The sequence below is a fragment of the Nipponia nippon genome, unplaced genomic scaffold (genome assembly GCF_047370975.1).
Source record: "Nipponia nippon isolate SJK-2023a ecotype South Korea unplaced genomic scaffold, ASM4737097v1 scaffold_5, whole genome shotgun sequence".
Lineage (NCBI taxonomy): Eukaryota > Metazoa > Chordata > Aves > Pelecaniformes > Threskiornithidae > Nipponia > Nipponia nippon.
In genome coordinates, this window is record NW_028262369.1 from 57,181,690 (window position 1) to 57,198,916 (window position 17,227).

The following is a 17,227-nucleotide window of genomic DNA, read 5'->3' on the forward strand; positions in this document are numbered from 1 at the left end:
CAGGGGCTGTCATCTTCTCTTCCAACTGCACCCTGCCTGCTCAGGGTAGCAGGGCTTGGACTGGGTAAAACCTGAAACACTCCCCCACCACGGTCTCTGTGCACTATGTACAGACTACCAAGCTGTCTCCAGGGGCTCCTTTAAGAGCAAGGGGGCAAAGAGCCTGGATATCAACCCCCTGCTTCTGTCCTTGCCACCTCTAAGCCTCGGTCCCACTAGTAACCCAGGCTCCCTGGACACTTCTGCGTCAGTGCTTTCTGGAGGAGAAGTGGAACTGGAGGTCACCTGGTTGGGAGCTGAGTTGTTGGGTGGGGTGAGGGCAGGGAGCCTCCGGGGTGACTCCTGTGGAGCACCATCTCTGCTGGAGGACATCTTGGCTGACTTTCTGCCTGGCCCATGTTGTCCCTCAACTTTCTTCCTAGAGGATAACGAATACCTTCAGTAGTTCTGCACTGGCATCTGTCAGGTCACACCACTGTTGCATTTGCCTCTGGAGACTGTGGTTTACCGTTTCCCAGGCCCTTTCAGTGTAAAAGGGTATCAGACGATTTACGAGTGACATGATGCAATTTAAAAAAAAAAAAAACAAAACAAACAAAAACAAAAAACCAAAACACACCCAATCTTCTGCTTTTGGATGGACTCTCTGAATTTCTTTAGTGAACTCATCCCACAGCTATAGGCATATGCTCATTTTTGCTGCTGTTATACAACTAAAATTAACACATCTGTTGTTGTTTAACTTCAATTTATATGGTACCCTGTTTTGCCAAAATATTAAGTTTTGAGCAGCAACAGCTTTACTGTTATGTATCATCAGAGTTCTGGGAATAATACTTAATACCATGTGCTGTTTCTTAATATCTCGTACCAAAAGGGTGACTTGGTGCTTCACTGCAGCTTTGCACAAGGGGGGAGCAGATGCCTGGTGCTGAAGGACCCTCCTCTGTTTGTGTGGCATTGCACAGGCACAGGTTTATTTGGTATTTCTGCTCATATTTCATATTTCTGCTCATGGCCAAGTCCTCAAATTAATGTGGTTTCCTCAAACTGTGAAGCCTCTGTCTTCACCCTCTTGATTATGGAGTCAAATAGTGGGATCTTGGGGCTCAGGGAAGCCTGTAGTGTTATGGCTTTAACCCAGTCCAGCTTCTTTCTGAATGCCTAGAAAGGATAAAATGGGGACTTTTAAGGTAGGATATATGTATTTTTTTAATCTACGGAGTCCTTTATGAAAAGCAATCATATATATATATATATATTTTTTTTTTTTTTTTTTTTAAGTCTAAGGAGTCCTTTACCAAAAAACCTCAACTGTTTTGAAATGAAGGAAGCCATACTGAAAAAAAATCTGCTTGTCTGCTATGAAAGTAGGAGCCTGAGAATTGCCAGGAGTACTGTCAAACACTTGATGTAGGAGGGAAAGCACTATTGTTTGGGTTTTTTTTTAATCTGTTTATATTTGAGATGTTTTGTACTGCATGGATCAGAGGGAAGAAAAAATACATCCTTGATAAAAAGAATAATTGTCAAGTTTACAGTATGTAAATTACCCTCAGCTAATGTAAGTGGGTTTTGCTCACCTTTCTTCCATGCACAAGGTTTCAAAGGCAAGTGTTGTTAAATTATATGTGGAATGGGCTGGTGAGGGGGACGCAAACCCTTCTGATTTCACAGAAAAATAATTAAACTGGAGCCGCAGTCTGGCTTTGATCTCAGAGGTGCTTGCAAGCTAAATAAAAATAAAAGACTACCTTGGGGATAGTCTGTGCCATTAATTAACTAGCTAAATTCTGTCTCCACTGTTCTCCAGTGGGTTTCCAGCAGCTTTGGCACTTGGCATTGCGACTGGACATTGGCTAACACAACTTGGCACCTTCCAGCAGCAAAACAATCTCCTGAGGGGCGGGGAGGGATACATAAAGTGGAGATGTCTGAGGAGCAGGCAGTGAAAAAGGCAGAAACCGTCCGCTTCATGGGCTGCTTATGATGGGCAGAGGGGGGATCCAGCTCCCCTCCCTGCACGCCTCTGGTGATCTGCAGCTGCCGACCCGGGTGCTGGCCGCCATCCCTGGCCTGCAGCGAGGCTGGGCTCCTGCCAAGAAAACAGCTTTTGTGTTTCCTTAAATATTCCACTGCCGTTTGGGAAAAAAAGATTAAAAAATTTGAATTGATGTTATTACTAGAATTGGCCAGCTGGCTGATTTTTTTTTTTATTTTCATTAACAAATCCCGCCTGGTGCTGTTTTCCCAATGAAGTAATGAGTGTGTTTTCAGACGAGGGGGCAAATCTCCCCAGCACCGCCACTGCTGAAATCTGGGCAGGCTTGGGCAGCCAGAAAGGCAGGGCGGAGGTGTCTTGTGCAGGCAGCCCTTCAGAGATCATCTGGGCCGGATTTGCGTTTTGGCCTCTCATGATTCATCATTTTTTTCCCTGAAACTGCAGAAACATGGGGTGATCAGGGGTGGGGGTGGCTGGGAGCTGGTTATTGGAACATGCAATTAGTTGTTTTAGCATCTGCTTTGATACCACAGCAAACGGATTGAGAAAATTTGCCCTTAACATGATTAAATGTTTGTCTCTATTACTGCTTGGCCCCATGTCCTGGCGGGGCTATCCTGCTGGCCTGGGCCTAGCAGGGTGCCTGTGCATTGGTGCTTTATGCAGGAGACAGAAAAATGGATAGCAGCATCAGTCACATACAAACCCTTCAAGACATCCCTGAGCTTTGTAAATAAGTGATAGCTTCTAGGCGTGGTTTTGTTTCTCGCTTCTTGGGTGCATTGACTGCAGTAACATATTTTTCTGGGACATGAGGCAGTGAAAGCTACAGCTTTGTTCTCTGTGTCCTCTAGAAACTTAAAACATGGGGGTGGTTGTTGACTTTATGGAAAAGTCCCCCCAGCCCCAGCAGGCTTGTTCTCATTTTAAGACATTGAAATTACTAAATTATGATCCTGCTTTTGTTTAAATCATCCTGAAAGATTCGCAGCTTCAGAGAAGTTGTCCTCAGTGAGTTGTTTTTAGAGTTGCATTGAATTCCCTTCTTCTGTTTCTTTTGGGGAGAAAAAGGGTATTTTTTCTTTTCTAGGCTTAAGAATAACCTAAGGTGAGAGGTGTGGTCTTTGGGGAGCTGTTCCTGCATTGGCATTCCTGTAGCAGGATTCCCAGCACATTTCAGGAGAAAAGTTGACTGAAGTCAATTTTGTTTTAAACACCAAAGATAAGATAAAATTTTATAGCATCTGCAACGGATCTGCAGTAAAAATATTTGTGATGTTATTTTACTTAGTATTGGATATCAGTGATCAACAGCTGGTTTCCAAATACTGAATTTGGTATATAGTAGGTACTAGCCTTTTTTACAAGCTGTTAGTAATTGGCTGCTCCTTAGGGCTGCCACGGATCTGGGTATTTCAGACCCTCTCCAGACCCCTGCCTGCCACGTGCTGTCTGGGCAGGCATTGAGGGCGTTGCTTGGGCTGGCAGATGCCGATAGCCATGTCGGGTTGCCATTCACCCTCCTACTCTCACACCTGTCTGCAGCCCGTGTTCTCCTTCTTCTTAGCTTTATCAGCCTGCATATTTTCAGATTAAAACTTGCTTTTTGCTCTCAGTTCTGGAACCTGTAGGTCCTCCCATCACTTGCAGCTAGTCTTCAGAAGAAAATGCCAGCTCCCAAGCCAGGTTCATGCAGGAGTGCAGGACTCAGGGCAAGGGTCTCTCCAAAAGCTTTTCTCAAAGAGCTACCTGGCCTGAGAAAACAGGGCCTATGGTGCTGATGATCTGGTCTACTTGCCCGTTTCTTATTTCTTAACCAGCAGCGAACCGAGTTTGATTTGTTCAGCTAAAAGTGTGGTGTAGCCCCCAGTCTGCCTGCAGCCTGCCCAACCTGCCAGCAAGTTCAAAATCATCAAAGGTTGAACAAAGGTTGACTCTGCTATCTTTGGGAGGTGTCTACCACTGAATCTGTGTGCAGGAGCCAGGCTCCATCTCAATGTCTCTCTTTTCCTCTAGGTCTAGAAGGAAAAACAGTTCTTTCCAAAAAAGAAAAAATGAAGCTGAGGAAAGAACGATGGCTACAGAGTAAGTACTTCTCTGAAACACAGTGGTACCCTGGGCATCACAGAGCATGGCTCTGTTGGATCTCTCTGTACATGGGGTGTGGGTGGCCATGTTGGGCAGTGCCAGGGGAGGCTGAATGCTTCTCAGAAACCTTCACATCTGCTCCCCAGCCCACAGGGTAAAAGTCCCAGGTATTGTTTCTCCATGTTTAGCACCGAGATTTGAGTCGTTGCCCAAACCTACTTTTGATCTTCCTCCACGTGTAATATAAGTGACTACATAAAACCTTTATTTATCCAGATAGGACACTGCCCATGTAGGTTTAGCATGTTTCTCTATCTTCTAAAGCTCTGGTGCAGATACGACTAGCTGTACAGTGGAACTCTTCCTCCCTGAGGAGCTGTGGGGACGGTAGGACAGCCTGGAGCTGAGCCCCATGCAGCCACCAGCTAATCCCAAGGCTCTGTGGTGAAAGCCTGCAGTGGGCTCTCCTGGCCTTCGGTAAGGGAGGTCTCTGGACACTGCTGGTTGTGTTACTGCTCTTTCCCAGGTGTCACAGGTCAGTGAACCCACTTATCAGTCTGGCCTTTCTTGAGGCTGTGAAATACAAGCCAAACAAAACCAGCCCATGTCAGAAATGCTTCTGTTTCCTGTGGGGAGTGTCTGTATTTTTGCTTCAAGTATCTTGGCACAGTAAGAGATGATGCTGTGCTACCCAGTGTAGCAGAGGGATTCCTCTTGCCACCTGCAGCTGTTCTTGGGACAGGCTTTTCCCTTAGCACCTTCCTGCCCAAGAGAGTTGCTGACAGACTGTGTTTGGGGCTGAGGGATGTGGCTTTCTGCCACACCATATGCTCTCTGCTCATGAGCTCAAGTCCGTCAACCTGTGATTTCACCAGTCGCAGTGAAGGTGTCTGCCTCCTCTTACATAAAAACCTGATAATTGAACACCATGAGTGTGAAGGAAACCTCCTCCCTGTCACCAACCAACAACTTCCAAATGCCTTTGACATCTGCAACCGTCGGTGTCCCTGTTGGGCACAAAGCATAGACAGCTGTGCTAGTCCTAATGTCTGGCCTGCCAGCTGCAATTTCGGTGCTCCTAAAGGTCTCTTCTTGTCTGCTACTATTGTGGGAACAGAGGAGGGGACTGCTGGAGCACAGCTGAGCTTTCCCTCCCCTGGTATCAGGACTGGTACCAGGTGCTGTGGAGGAAGGAATGTCCTCAGAAGCATTTTATGACAGAATCCACAGTAAAAGGGGCACATGGGACTCGTGTCTTCTGCAAGAAACAGAGGGCATGCTCCTGCAGTTAGGTGACAGCACTCCTCCCATAGTCAAAGTCAGCCACTTTGGAAAAACCCAAGAGCAGCATCCCTATGCTCTTTTAATCCTACCCTCCTGCATATATGCCTTTGTAGCATCAGACTTTCTCGAGATCACGTATGTTATTTTGGCCCTGCCGTGGCCTCTTTCCTCCTCTCTTGGCTCTGAAATTACTAAGCTGAGGGAATACAAATGAAATGCAGAGGCTTTGCTTTGAGGAGAACACCAAGATAGAAAACTTCAGGCCAAATTATCTCTGTCTTAGAAGATACTAGGTATTAGAAGTGCTTTATAGATACAGAAGTACCTAAATTGCTGGCTCTCTTGACTCCCCTACTAAACTTGTGGCCAGTTGGCAAATACCAGCATTCACTAGCAAATGCTTTGCTAAGGGTAGCAAGTACCTGGGGATTTCTGTAAGAAAAGTCAGCAACTGTTAGTACCAGGTGTACAGCTTGTTATTGAGAAAAATGGAATAGCTGGAAAGAGCCTATATAACCATCAATAAAGAAACTGATATTATTATTATTAGCTGATGGAGCAAAATGAACTGGTATTTCCAGAGATGGAGATTTTTAAATGAAAGTTGGCATTCTAATGTTGTGACCTTAAAGAGCTGCAGTCAACTGAAATGCATTGATTTTTATCTGATGCAGATAACTCTGCCAATTCTTTGTGGGTTTTGCAGTCTGTGCCCCCCAAAAGAGAACCCAGCTTGGACTGCTGAAGTTGTTACCATTACATCTCTGTTTTCCTAAATCTTCCCAAGAGTTGGTTGTTTCTTCTTGTCCTAGGGCTGCTTTTGTGACACTGGATGCCAAGACCCTGGGAACTAAAGTTCAGCCCAGTACTGCAAATTGAAAACTTGGAGATTTCTTCCATTCCAGTAAATCATCTCAGGAGAGACTAGAGAGGGAAAAAAGTTATGTAATGCTTCAGACATTAGAAGTATGCACATTTAAAAATACATATATCGCATGGCTCCTCAGACGAACAAGACTTCATAGGAAAAGAATTTGGGATGTTTGCGCAGAATCAGGTGTCTGAAAATTTTGAGCACATACTGTTTATGAAAGCACTGAACTAGTCAGCTTCATAAAGCCAGACCAAAAAAAGAAGTGATGCAGAACAGAAAGCTGTGTTCTTGGCAGGGATTGTTGTGAGGAGAAGCGTTTACAATCCAGAGTTGTCACAAACATCCATGTACAGCAAAATTGCAGTTCATGAAAAACTGTTGCTCTTTGACTCAGCTGAGTGGGGGAGCAAACAAGACATTAAGATATTAAAGGAGCCAGCAGCTAGCCAGTGAATTTGAGTTCTGCTTTCTTGAATGTGGGCAGCAGCATTAGACCCAGAATTGCAGGTGGCATCTTGCATGCGGTCTGTAGAATGGGACTGGCTCCTTTCATGTTCCCACCAAAAATACTTGTGCAATTTAGTTCTGCTTCTATAGCCATGCTGCGTTGGAAGCTGTTCGCATCCCTGTGTCACCAGCTTGGCACCATCGCTGCTGGTACTGTGCTCCGTCGTGTCCAAACAAGGAGTTTCTAGCTCAGCGCTGAGGCTCGTCCTTGCAATATGCTTATTGTCCAAGGCAATAAGCAGAAGCCTGCTCTTCCACTGTGGCCTCCACTGGGTGCACATGGAGGAGGTGGAGTCCTCCATCATGTACCCCGCAGAACTGGTGCCCCTTGCAGGTGTCAAGGCAATGCAGCAAGTTTCCAGGCCCAGTGATCACCTGGCAGAAGGAAGAGGAGCTCCTGGATCCTGCTGAGCTCTAGCTGTTTCTGGTGGCATTGTCAAGGGACTTCTGGGACAGGTTGGGGCATCTCGGAGCTCAGCTGGAGGCTTGTAGCAGTGCTGGGCTTTTGCGGGCTGTCCTGGAGAACATGTTCTGCTGGGTCTCGCCCTTGAGGCTGCTGGCTCTGTAAGGCTTGGGCAGCTGTGGGACCTATTTCTACACCAGGGAGCCTTGAGGACTGAGGCAGAAGACTGCGGCTTTCAATGCTCACCTCCCATGGCCGAGAAGGGAGACTGCTGTAACATTTGTAGAGCCTTTTGTGCCCACAGCCTTGCTCAGAGCTGCTGCAGGGAAACGGGTAAACATGGTCTCAAGGAAAAGCCAGCTGCCTCTGTGTCTGCCACTTGGTGCAGTGCTTTTCTAAGGGCCCAGTTTATCCAGCATCAGACTGCTTGAGCTCCACCATGAGTCATGAAGGTGAGACCTTGACTTGCTCCAGACTAAGTAAACAACTGAAATTAAGTCCATCTTTTCTGCCTGTGCTAGGAGACCATTGTTTTGTCCCAACAGCAAAGCAGAGATGGGGCTGTCAGTGTTTAACACCACATGTGGAGCTGACTGTATTTGGTTTGTCCCTTCCCCTCTTGTTTTTCTCTCCTAATTCCATGCAAGGTCAGCATGTTTTTTTCCACCCCAGGACTCCTGTGCCGTGTTGCTGTGAGCAATGAACAGCGCAAGGGATGGAAACAGTTCAGCCAAAATCAGTCTGTGGATTTCACTTCCCATTGCAATGTCAGTAGAGATGTATATAGTTATAAGCAAACACTGCAAGGGAGGGAACTACCCAGCTGCATTATTTTCAGTCTTTTCCTGGTTTAAATCACTTCTGGCCTGTTGTTCCTGTAGACGGTGAAGCAGCCTATGAACTTCTTAGCTCAAGGGTTTTCTCTTGCAAACGCTTCCCCTTCCTCCAGTAATGTCTTGTTTCTGATTCAGAAATAGAAAGTGTGAAGCTAGCCAAGCAGAAGCAAAATGCCGAAGCAAAGCGGAAAGCAACACCTGTGGTGGGAGACATGCAGCCGTTGATGGAAGCCCTACCTGAGCTGTCCGACCTGACCACAAGTTGCAGGGACAGGAAGCCACCCAAGAGGTATGTGCCATTTAGGGATGGGCTGTGTATTTCCCTTCTTTGTGCAGGATGAAGTGCCCTTCAGCTCAGCTTGTACCTATAGGCAATGCAGGCTTGGTGCCAATGGTCAAGAGAACAGGGCCTCATTCTCAATTCCATTTTGCCCCTTTCCATGCTTCACTTGCCACAAGAAAAAAGCTTAAATGTATCTTCTGAATCCACAGCTGAGAGGGGAACTGTATTGCTCAGATGAGGCTTGGAATGAGACAGGCTGGGAGCAACCAGATGTCCTGGCAGCTGCAGGAGTGACACACTCCAGAGTGTAATGCTGCTGAACTCACCTGAGAATCTGAACTTGAAATGTTGCAGCCTGCTGTTCTGTCCTTCCAGGCTTCCAGGCTTTCTCCTGAGGCAGTTCAAGCCCTTTGAGCAGAGCTTGACGCTCTGGCCAGACTCTTTGTTCACCCCATTGGCTTTCACTGTGACTTTGGACAAGAACAGAAAGATGGTGTTTCCATTCCCTTCATTGTACTGAAAGAGAAGGGCTATTTCTGATCCTCTGACACCCACATGTCAACTGTCCAAGCCAGCCATAGGGTGGGTTCTGGTTGCCCTTATGTTTTCTCTTTTTTAATGTAGTGCTCTGCCTGACCATCCGGTCAATGTTGCAGCTGCTTTTGCATCCCCTAGTGCAGAATAAAAGTGCTCAGCGTACTGCACAAACACTTGTCCCTCCTCTCCAGTTGCTCAGTAGGGGTTGGAACTAGAAACTTGTTTTGACCACAATAAGAAAGCATTTGCATTAGAGAACAGCCAAGAAGGCGGCTGTCTGGCAAAGCACCCTCTTCTTTGGTTGCAGATCAAGATTGGAGATACCATGAACCCTCTTGTTACTTGCTGGATGCCCCAGAAATAAACTCTGACCCAGGTGGGACACCCACCTACAGAGCTGAGTTGGCAGCTCCCTGTGCTTCTGGAAAGCCACTCCTCAGACAAACAGCAGCTATGAACCTTCCACCTAAGCATGGAAAAATATTTCCTTCCTTAACTTGGCTTCTAATTCTTTGAATAGCGTTTTTTTTCCTTCGTGCAGCCGTTCAGTCAGTGTACCCTCTCTTTCAGTGGGAATGAACAGCAAAAGTACATACAGAGTTTCAAGTCTTGCAGAGCACTGAGGGTTGGTTGGATGGAGTTCTGGGCCAGGGCTTAGCCTGAGCCTGAATAGGTGGCTTTGCCCTATTTCTGTGATGATGTGCCACGACCACACGTGGCATCTGGCTCCAGATTGTGTTCAGGAGTCATTCCCCCTCATCATTTTCCCCCAGCCCCCTCAGTGGCTGAGCCCCTGCTATCCAGGAGAGTGGCTTGCAGAAATTACATACAGGGGAGGGAGGACAGATAGGGTGCTTCCTTTGGGGATTGCTTTCCCAGGTGGCTGCATAATCTAGTACAAATGCACGGTGTTGCTGCAGCCTGCAATTCTGGACCAGCTCAAAAGATAGAGAAGAACTGGAAAAGGCTCAGAGACAACTGACAAGGATGACAGTGGAGGAGATCTGGCACAGCTTCTGCACAAGGGGTGACTAAGTGAGCTGGGGAGTCCTCAGCCTGTACAGGATATAGAGGCAAAGAGTCTTGGGAATGTAATAGTCTATAAAATCAAGTGTGATGTGGTTAGGAAGTAGTTCATCTTCTTTTCCAGTATGAGAAATAAAAGACATCAAACATAGCTAGCAAGTAGCTGGTTCGGTGCAAGCAGGAGGCTCACTGCTCTGCACAGTTCCTTGCTCCAGGACGTCGTGGCTGAGGGAAGCCTCTGGGTTCAGGTGAGACCTGACAAATGCAATGAGGAGAGCTCCATGGAGGGTTACTGCATGTATATAAGCTGCAGTTGGCACAAGGTTTCTGAGCTGCAAATACTGGAGGGGATGTGGCTATATGCTTGCCTTAGACTTATCCCTCCCTGGCCATCTGCTGCAGGCTGCTTCAAGGCAGAACACTGGCCAAAATGGTCCTTCCAGATACTGCAATCGCTCTTCTCTTCTGTAGTACACTTCATGGCAGAGGATGTGTAGCACATGTGGAAGTGTTTGGTGGTCTTGCATGTATCTCCAGCCTGACATCCTCAGAGAAGCACTGTCAGCTCCCTTTCTCCAAACCCAGACGTCCTGTAGGAGTGTGGCAGCCCTTCTCTCCTTTTGGAAGCCTGAGCTCATCCTCTGGCTCTGTTTTCACTTCAGCTGCAAGGCTCTGGTGTCTAGAAAGCCCAGTGGGCCTGTGGTACAGCAGGATAGAGAAGCCCAGCCCTGGATGAGAATTTCAGGATTGGCCAGCACCATCTGCAGTCGGCACAGCAGAGGTGGGAGCTTGGCATTGACTGATGTCACCCAGATTGCCTGTGACGTGCCAACCAAAAAGCAGTCCTCCTTGGTACTGGCATGGAGGAGCTACAGTGCTCTTCTTCCCCTTGCTGGCTTGTGGCTTCCTGGACTGCATGAGGATGTGTGTGCATAAGTGTTTGAAATAATCAGAGGAGGCTTTTATAGGATTTGAATCATTACATAAATGAAGGGTAATACTCTGGTGATTTGTCAGGATTATTAATAAAAGATTAGATTCTCCAGGAATTTGATCTCCTGCTGGGTAAGAGAGCATTACAGTGAGGTTTTTATTCTGTTTTATAATGAATGAAGGCAATGAAGTGTAATGAAACAGGCTCCTAACACAGTCCAAGTGAGCAGGCAGAGTACTGGTGGAGGAAATTCAGGCAGCAGCCTTTCAAACCTGCCAGACCAGTGGGGCAGAGCTGTTGAGTGGAACAGAAAAGCCTTCAGAAGCACCAAGCCCTTCAGGCACAGCCCTTCAGGCACAGCCTCTGGGGCACATGGTCTCATATGGTCCGGGATGTACTCTAGAAAGGCTTTCCTTTAAGTATTGTCACCCTCTGCAGAGCTACTCATCTTTGAAGGGACTGCCATGGCGACTTGGTGGCACACTTGGCAAGTCCCTGCTCTGGTGACTGTGGGTTGCCATCCAACTTGAGAAGGAGTTTCTCTGTGCTTCTGTGAGTGATCCAGGCAAACTGGGACAAGAAATTGTTCCTGTGCCAAGCAGTTAATGGACATAAAGAGAGCAGAGATGCTTCCTGCTCTTTCTGTGTCTTGCAGTACCAGTGGATGCAGCAGTGTGACTGGAGCTGCTTGAGCCCCTGTAGCTGTTTTTCTGCTCTTGCTGATTGCCGTTCCTCATGAGCTCTCAGGCCTTTTGTGTTACGCTGGCAGTGCCGGGGTGACCTCGAGAGGGACTGAAGGGTACAGGAGCAGTGCACAGGCATTGATCTGCCTGGCTGCCCTTTCCTGCACACGCTCTGTGCTGTGAAGGCTGGCTGACATACATCCACGTTGTTTGGGTTTGTCTGGGTTGGCAGGGAGCTTTGATGCTGGGGCGCACTGTGCTGGGCTGAGGGTGTATTGGGATTGGGACAGTGGTGAGAGCAGCTTGGGTTCACCAAGATCCCCCTTAAGGAAGACTAAAATGGGCCAGGATGGAGAGAGGGAGAGATGAGGAAAAGGAGCAGGAGCTGATTGAGTAGAAAGGGATGATGAAAGTGAGTGGGGTGAAGGAACATGGGGCAAGGGAGGAGGGGGAAAGGAGGAATGGGGAAAAAAATGCAGAAAAAAAGGATGGAGGGTAGCAGGTCAGAGAGGGAAATAGGAAGAGCAGGTCGCTGTAACACTGCCAACAAAAGACCAGATCCTGCTATCTTGAAGAGAACGTGAGGAACAGTCATGTTTCCTAACCTTGAGAAAGCTGAAGGGCTCTGGGGCAAATCAGGTGGGGGAGGCCCTGGCCCCCAGCACCGACCAGTAAGGGAAGATTGTAATCTGTGTAATCTTGAAGAATGGAAGTTTCTTCTCCCTTCCTTAATGTCCAGTTCTACCAGCAACTCCCCTTGTGCACTTCAAGTCCCAAAAGCAGTCGCTGCCCTTCCTGCATGTCCCTTGCTTGGGCTCAGTGCTTGGCTTTGTGGTAAATCTCTGCCGCTGCTTGGCATTGGGCACCACGTGCTTCCAGCATCCTGTGCAGGATGGGATTACACCTCTGGTCTCCTTGGACTTTGCCCAGGAATAAGAAGTGGGTGCAGAGAGTGCAGATCTATGCTTGCCGCTGTGCCTCAGCTGCACATAGTGCACCATGCTGCGTTCCCGTAGGTCTGTCTTCTTGCAGCTTCATGGGTTCTCAAAACCTATATTTGGAGGCAAAAGCTGAATCTCTGTTGTTGTGCTTTCTCTTTAGCTAATCTGTTTGCAGCTGACTTAAACTGGCAAGCCTGTGGCAAGGATATGCATTCACAGGGAGAAAGGATTATTGCCATTCTTTATCTTAAAATATAAATGACACCTTATATCCCAGTGGTCCCACTGCAGGATTCAAAGCAGGGCTGGCAGTTTCCTCTTCTTGCTGAGTAACCGTGGCACTGTCTATAACTGATGTCTGCTGATGCTGGAGCTCAGCAGCTGTTATCAAGGAACATGAGATGTGCAGAGGCAATGTGTGCCTGGTGGTGATGGGAAGTTCGATGGGATCTTTTCTCTAAGCAACAGTATCAGTTTGACCTGGAGGTTAGGGATAAGCAGAAAGTGATCTGGGCATGGACAGCTCATGACGAGTTCTAGAATTAAGTGATCCAATTTTTCTTCAGTGCGTTTACCTTCTGCCTATTCAGTCCTGACTCCTGACCTGTTGTCAGTGTGTGGCGAAAGGAGTTTGCATCTCCATTACTGTCTGGCTATGGAAATAATTGCCTTTCAGGACAATTTCCATACAGGACAATTACCTATATTTTCTGGGAAGGCAGATACAGAATCCCTGGACTCTTTCCATCTCCACAGCAATTGCTAAATTACCGCTTCTCTGTAACACTCAATCACTTCTTTTGTTTCTTCTCTCCACAGCCATGTAAAAGCAAAGGCAGAACCAGCAGACTTCTGTCTGATGAAACAAGCTCAAAAACGCCGGCTTTTGTAAGTACCCAGTTATCAGTGTCCAGTCCCCGCTGAGCATTATAGAATGGTTGAGACTGGAAAGGACCTCTGGAGGTCAGCTGGTCCAACCCCCCTGCTCAAGCAGAGTCACCTAGAGCTGGTTGCCCAGGACCATGTCCACACAGCTTTTGATTATCTCCAAGGATGGAGATCACGCAGCCTCTCTAGGCAACCAGTTCCAGTGTTTCAGTCTTGCACACCTGAAGGCCCTAGAAGAGGTGGCAGGTTTTATTTTCCCCTTTACATAGTGTAGGATGTTTGTGGGTGTCCTTCTGTCTTAGTCCGTACCAGACCCAGTCAATTCTAAATTAATTCAGTCTGCTTCTGCTTCTGTCTTGTATAACATCAAAGTGAAGAGAGCACAGGAAACTGCGCTTGCTCCTTTAAGAGTTCACTTACCCTGTCTCATTGAAAAGAAAGTGATGACTTGGGCCTCCTTTGTATGGTCTGCGGGGTTTCAGGACAAACCCACACCAACTGTCATCTTGTTCCTCCTGGCCACAGTTGTCATTTATGGCTGTACCAAGTGAGTATGTCTGTACCCTGTGCAGCATGGATGATATAGTTATCAACCAGGTGGTGCGTCCCTTGTCTTGGCTTGCTGATTTGGAGCTGCAACATCTAGCTGTGGCTTAGTCTCTTATGACACCAGGCTGTTGTGGTTTAACCCCAGCCAGCAACTAAGCACCACACAGCCGCTCACTCACTCCCCCACAATGGGATGGGGGAGAGAATCGGAAGAGTAAAAGTGAGAAAACTCACGGGTTGAGATAAAGGCAGTTCAATAGGTAAAGCAAAAGCCACGCACACAAGCAAAGCAGAGCAAGGAATTAATTCACTCCTTCCCATTGGCAGGCAGGTGTTCAGCCATCCCCAGGAAAGCAAGGCTCAATCACGCGTAACGGTTACTTGGGAAGACAAACACCATCACACCGAATGTCCTCCCCTTCCTTCTTTTTCCCCCAGCTTATATACTGAGCATGATGTCATATGGTATGGAATAGCCCTTTAGCCAGTCTGGGTCAGCTGTCCTGGCTGTGCCCCCTCCCAGCTTCTTATGCACCTGGCAGAGCATGAGAAGCTGAAAAGTCCTTGACTAGTGTAAACTCTACTCAGCAAGAACCAAAACATCAGTGTGTTATCAACATTATACTCATCCTAAATCCAAAACACAGCACTATACCAGCTACTAAGAAGAAAATTTACTCTATCCCAGCTGAAACCAGGACACAGGCCCACTAGCTCTAGCTGATACCCTTCAGGAGAGCCTCCTGCAGTTTTTAGATGAGTTGCTCCTGGGACTCTGCATAGCATCAGGAGCTGCAGCTGCTCTTTTGGAACACCTCTGGGATGCTAAGTTACATGCCATACGTCCCTTACGAGGACAGCTGTCCATTGGCATCTGCCAAACCTTTTCTTGTAAAATGAAGCACTAAATGCTTTTGAATAATTCCTGGACTTGGTTAAGGGTCTGGCAACTCCTTATTCCTCTGTATAATCTGTTGGATATTTTATACTGCTACCAGGCATCAAGAACTTAATTTCCCCTCAGCACAGCTCTCCTGGCACTTGGCACTGTGATCTGGCAGTGTTTGCTTTGTGTGATCCCCGTTTCCAGGATTTCTGTCAGCTCTGAGCGATTCAACTTCAAAGTGAGGCTAAGGAGAATAGTCAATCTACAGATCCCAGCACTGCTCTCCAGCACACTCTGTGAATACCCTTCTCTGTCTGAAAGTGGCCAGTGTCAGTGCTGAGATGCCTTTCTTGCTCAGTTCTGCCTTTCTGGATGAGTCCCTCCTTGGCTCATTGCAGAAGCCCAAGGCTCATGGCCTCGAGTGCCACCAACAAGTGTCTCATTGTGTTGGAACTCATGGGTGAAGAACATTGCTTGAGGAGGGACCTGTATACAGATTTAAAGCCAAATAGGCAACGCCATCACAATCTTCTGAATCAGCAAGCTGATGATCCCCTGTGTGCCCCTCTCTTCTCCTCTGCACAAAACTGGACAGATGCACTGAGTAGTGGCATGTATCCTACCATAGTGGTCTGGGAAGTCTGTGCTTCTTGGAAGGGAAAAACCTGGGAGGAAGGTCTTTGAGGTCTATTTTCCAGGACGTTAGTTAGTACTGGAGGTTCCCTAAGCCTCACCCCATATTGCCCCAACTGCCACAACCCAAGCTTCAGGTTTGGCTTCTCTCTCTGTTCCCCTGGCAGGGGCAAGGCTGCCGTTGAACGGAAGGGCCCTACTAGGGAGGGAACTAGCTGCATGCTGCAAGCTGAAGAGCACTCTGCTGATCCACAGCAACTACTGAGAACGTGGAGATGTGTGTCTGGCTGGACTGTGAAGAGCCTGGCAGTCTGTCTGAGGGAGATGGGGAGGTTGCAATGGATGTGACTTATGTGAAAACTCACTTTTTTTTTTTACACTCCTCCTGTTCTGTTCTTCTTCTTCCCTGCCTGCTTGCTTTTTAAGACAAGACCATTTCCACAGTAACCAGCTGTGACCAAGCATGCAAAGGTAATTCTGTCATGCTCCTCCCATGGTGTTTAACTAGTGTTGCACATAGGATTACCAAGCCTCTACGTTGAGCAATAAAGAGTGTCAGTAGATGAGCTCTCAAAAGCAGAATCTGCTTTTGTGCTAGCACACTCTGAAGTGGTTTTCATTCTTAGTGATTTACCAGATACCCACAGTCTCTTGTTCCTGATTTACTAGGGAAGAGCTCTAAAAAAAACACTTCCGAGTGATGCTGGACACTAACATGATTGTTTCTGTCTCTGTGGCATGAGATCAAGTCTCTGGCTCTCATGAAGCTGGCAGCAATTTGAGCTTTGCCCTTGGGTAAATGAGGTTTATTTCTTGCACTGTTTCTGAGGTTTACACCCAGGATCATTCTGTCTGTACAGAAACCCACGGCTTTATGAGTTCTGTTCTTATCTGCTCAGTTCCTTTTGCATGAGGCACTTACATTTGTGTGTTATTTTTCTTTCCTCAGAGAGGAGGAAGTGGCTCGGTTTCACGCGGTCATCACCAATCCCAGTTACAGAGCCAACCCCCTCATGGCCATCAGTGAGCATCTCTCCAAGAGGCTGAGGCAGGAGGAAGAAGGTAAACCCCTCTAGGGTGTCAGCTGGGACCAAACGTGCACACTGGAGCTGGTGCAAGGGCTCCAGGCTGCAAAGGAGCACGTCACTAACATGACCTCTTAGCCACTTCAGTCCTTGGAAGCAGTTCAGCAGATTATTAAATCCAACAGTCCTGTGTTCTGTCTGCAAGAATAATGCAGTTCTCTCCTGACAGTGGCAGCTGCTCCCTGGCAAGCAGCCTGCAGAGAGCAGGGTGTTCTGTGAGATCTTTGTGCAGACATTACGCTCCCTGCGAAGCGTCTTGACATCTTTTCTCTTCTTGTGAGCAGGCACAATTTCTTAAATTGTGCCAGTGGCAATGTATCTGTTTTCTGTCGTTTCCCTCCCCTTTCTGACAACTCTGAAAAGAGATTCCCTATTGCTCTGTTGAGATGGTTCGAGACCCCAAGCCCTGGAGCCCAGAAGGCTGTTGTAGATCTGTGTAAGGACCGATGCTGCTGTTCAGAGACACTGTTTTATGTGAGAAATTTAGCTTTGGAATAAACACACTTTCACACAATACTGAGTTTGTCTGGCTCTTGTTTTGGTAAATACTAATTGAAATATGGCCTTATTCCCACCACTGAAAAAATTACTTAAAAGAATGGTTTTTTCCAGTGCATACAGTGAACGACTAGACTGATGCTGCAGCATGCAACAGAAGCCACGTGAAATCATTGCAGATCACATCTCACTCGTAGACTTGCCTTCCTCCTACCCTGGAAATGCATGCTTTCCATGGGTGATGCTGATCCCTTTTGGCCTATGTTGTGTTCCGTGCTTGGCCTGCCCTA

The 17,227-nt window shown here is 47.4% G+C and overlaps 1 protein-coding gene across 3 annotated transcripts in view; it reads left to right on the forward strand.

Moving 5' to 3' along the window:
• Positions 1–16,955, forward strand: part of SLX9 (SLX9 ribosome biogenesis factor) — a 58,954-nt gene extending 41,999 nt beyond the window's left edge. The window contains exons 3-7 of one of the 3 annotated variants that reach the window (XM_087731368.1): positions 4,019–4,087; positions 8,130–8,283; positions 13,218–13,286; positions 15,781–15,825; positions 16,304–16,438. In XM_087731368.1, the coding sequence (XP_087587494.1) occupies positions 4,019–4,087; positions 8,130–8,283; positions 13,218–13,286; positions 15,781–15,811 (323 nt within the window). In that variant the 3' untranslated portion in view covers positions 15,812–15,825; positions 16,304–16,438. The other 2 variants (XM_087731366.1, XM_087731367.1) reach the window with 2 other exon arrangements.
• Positions 16,956–17,227: the final 272 nt, after the last annotated feature.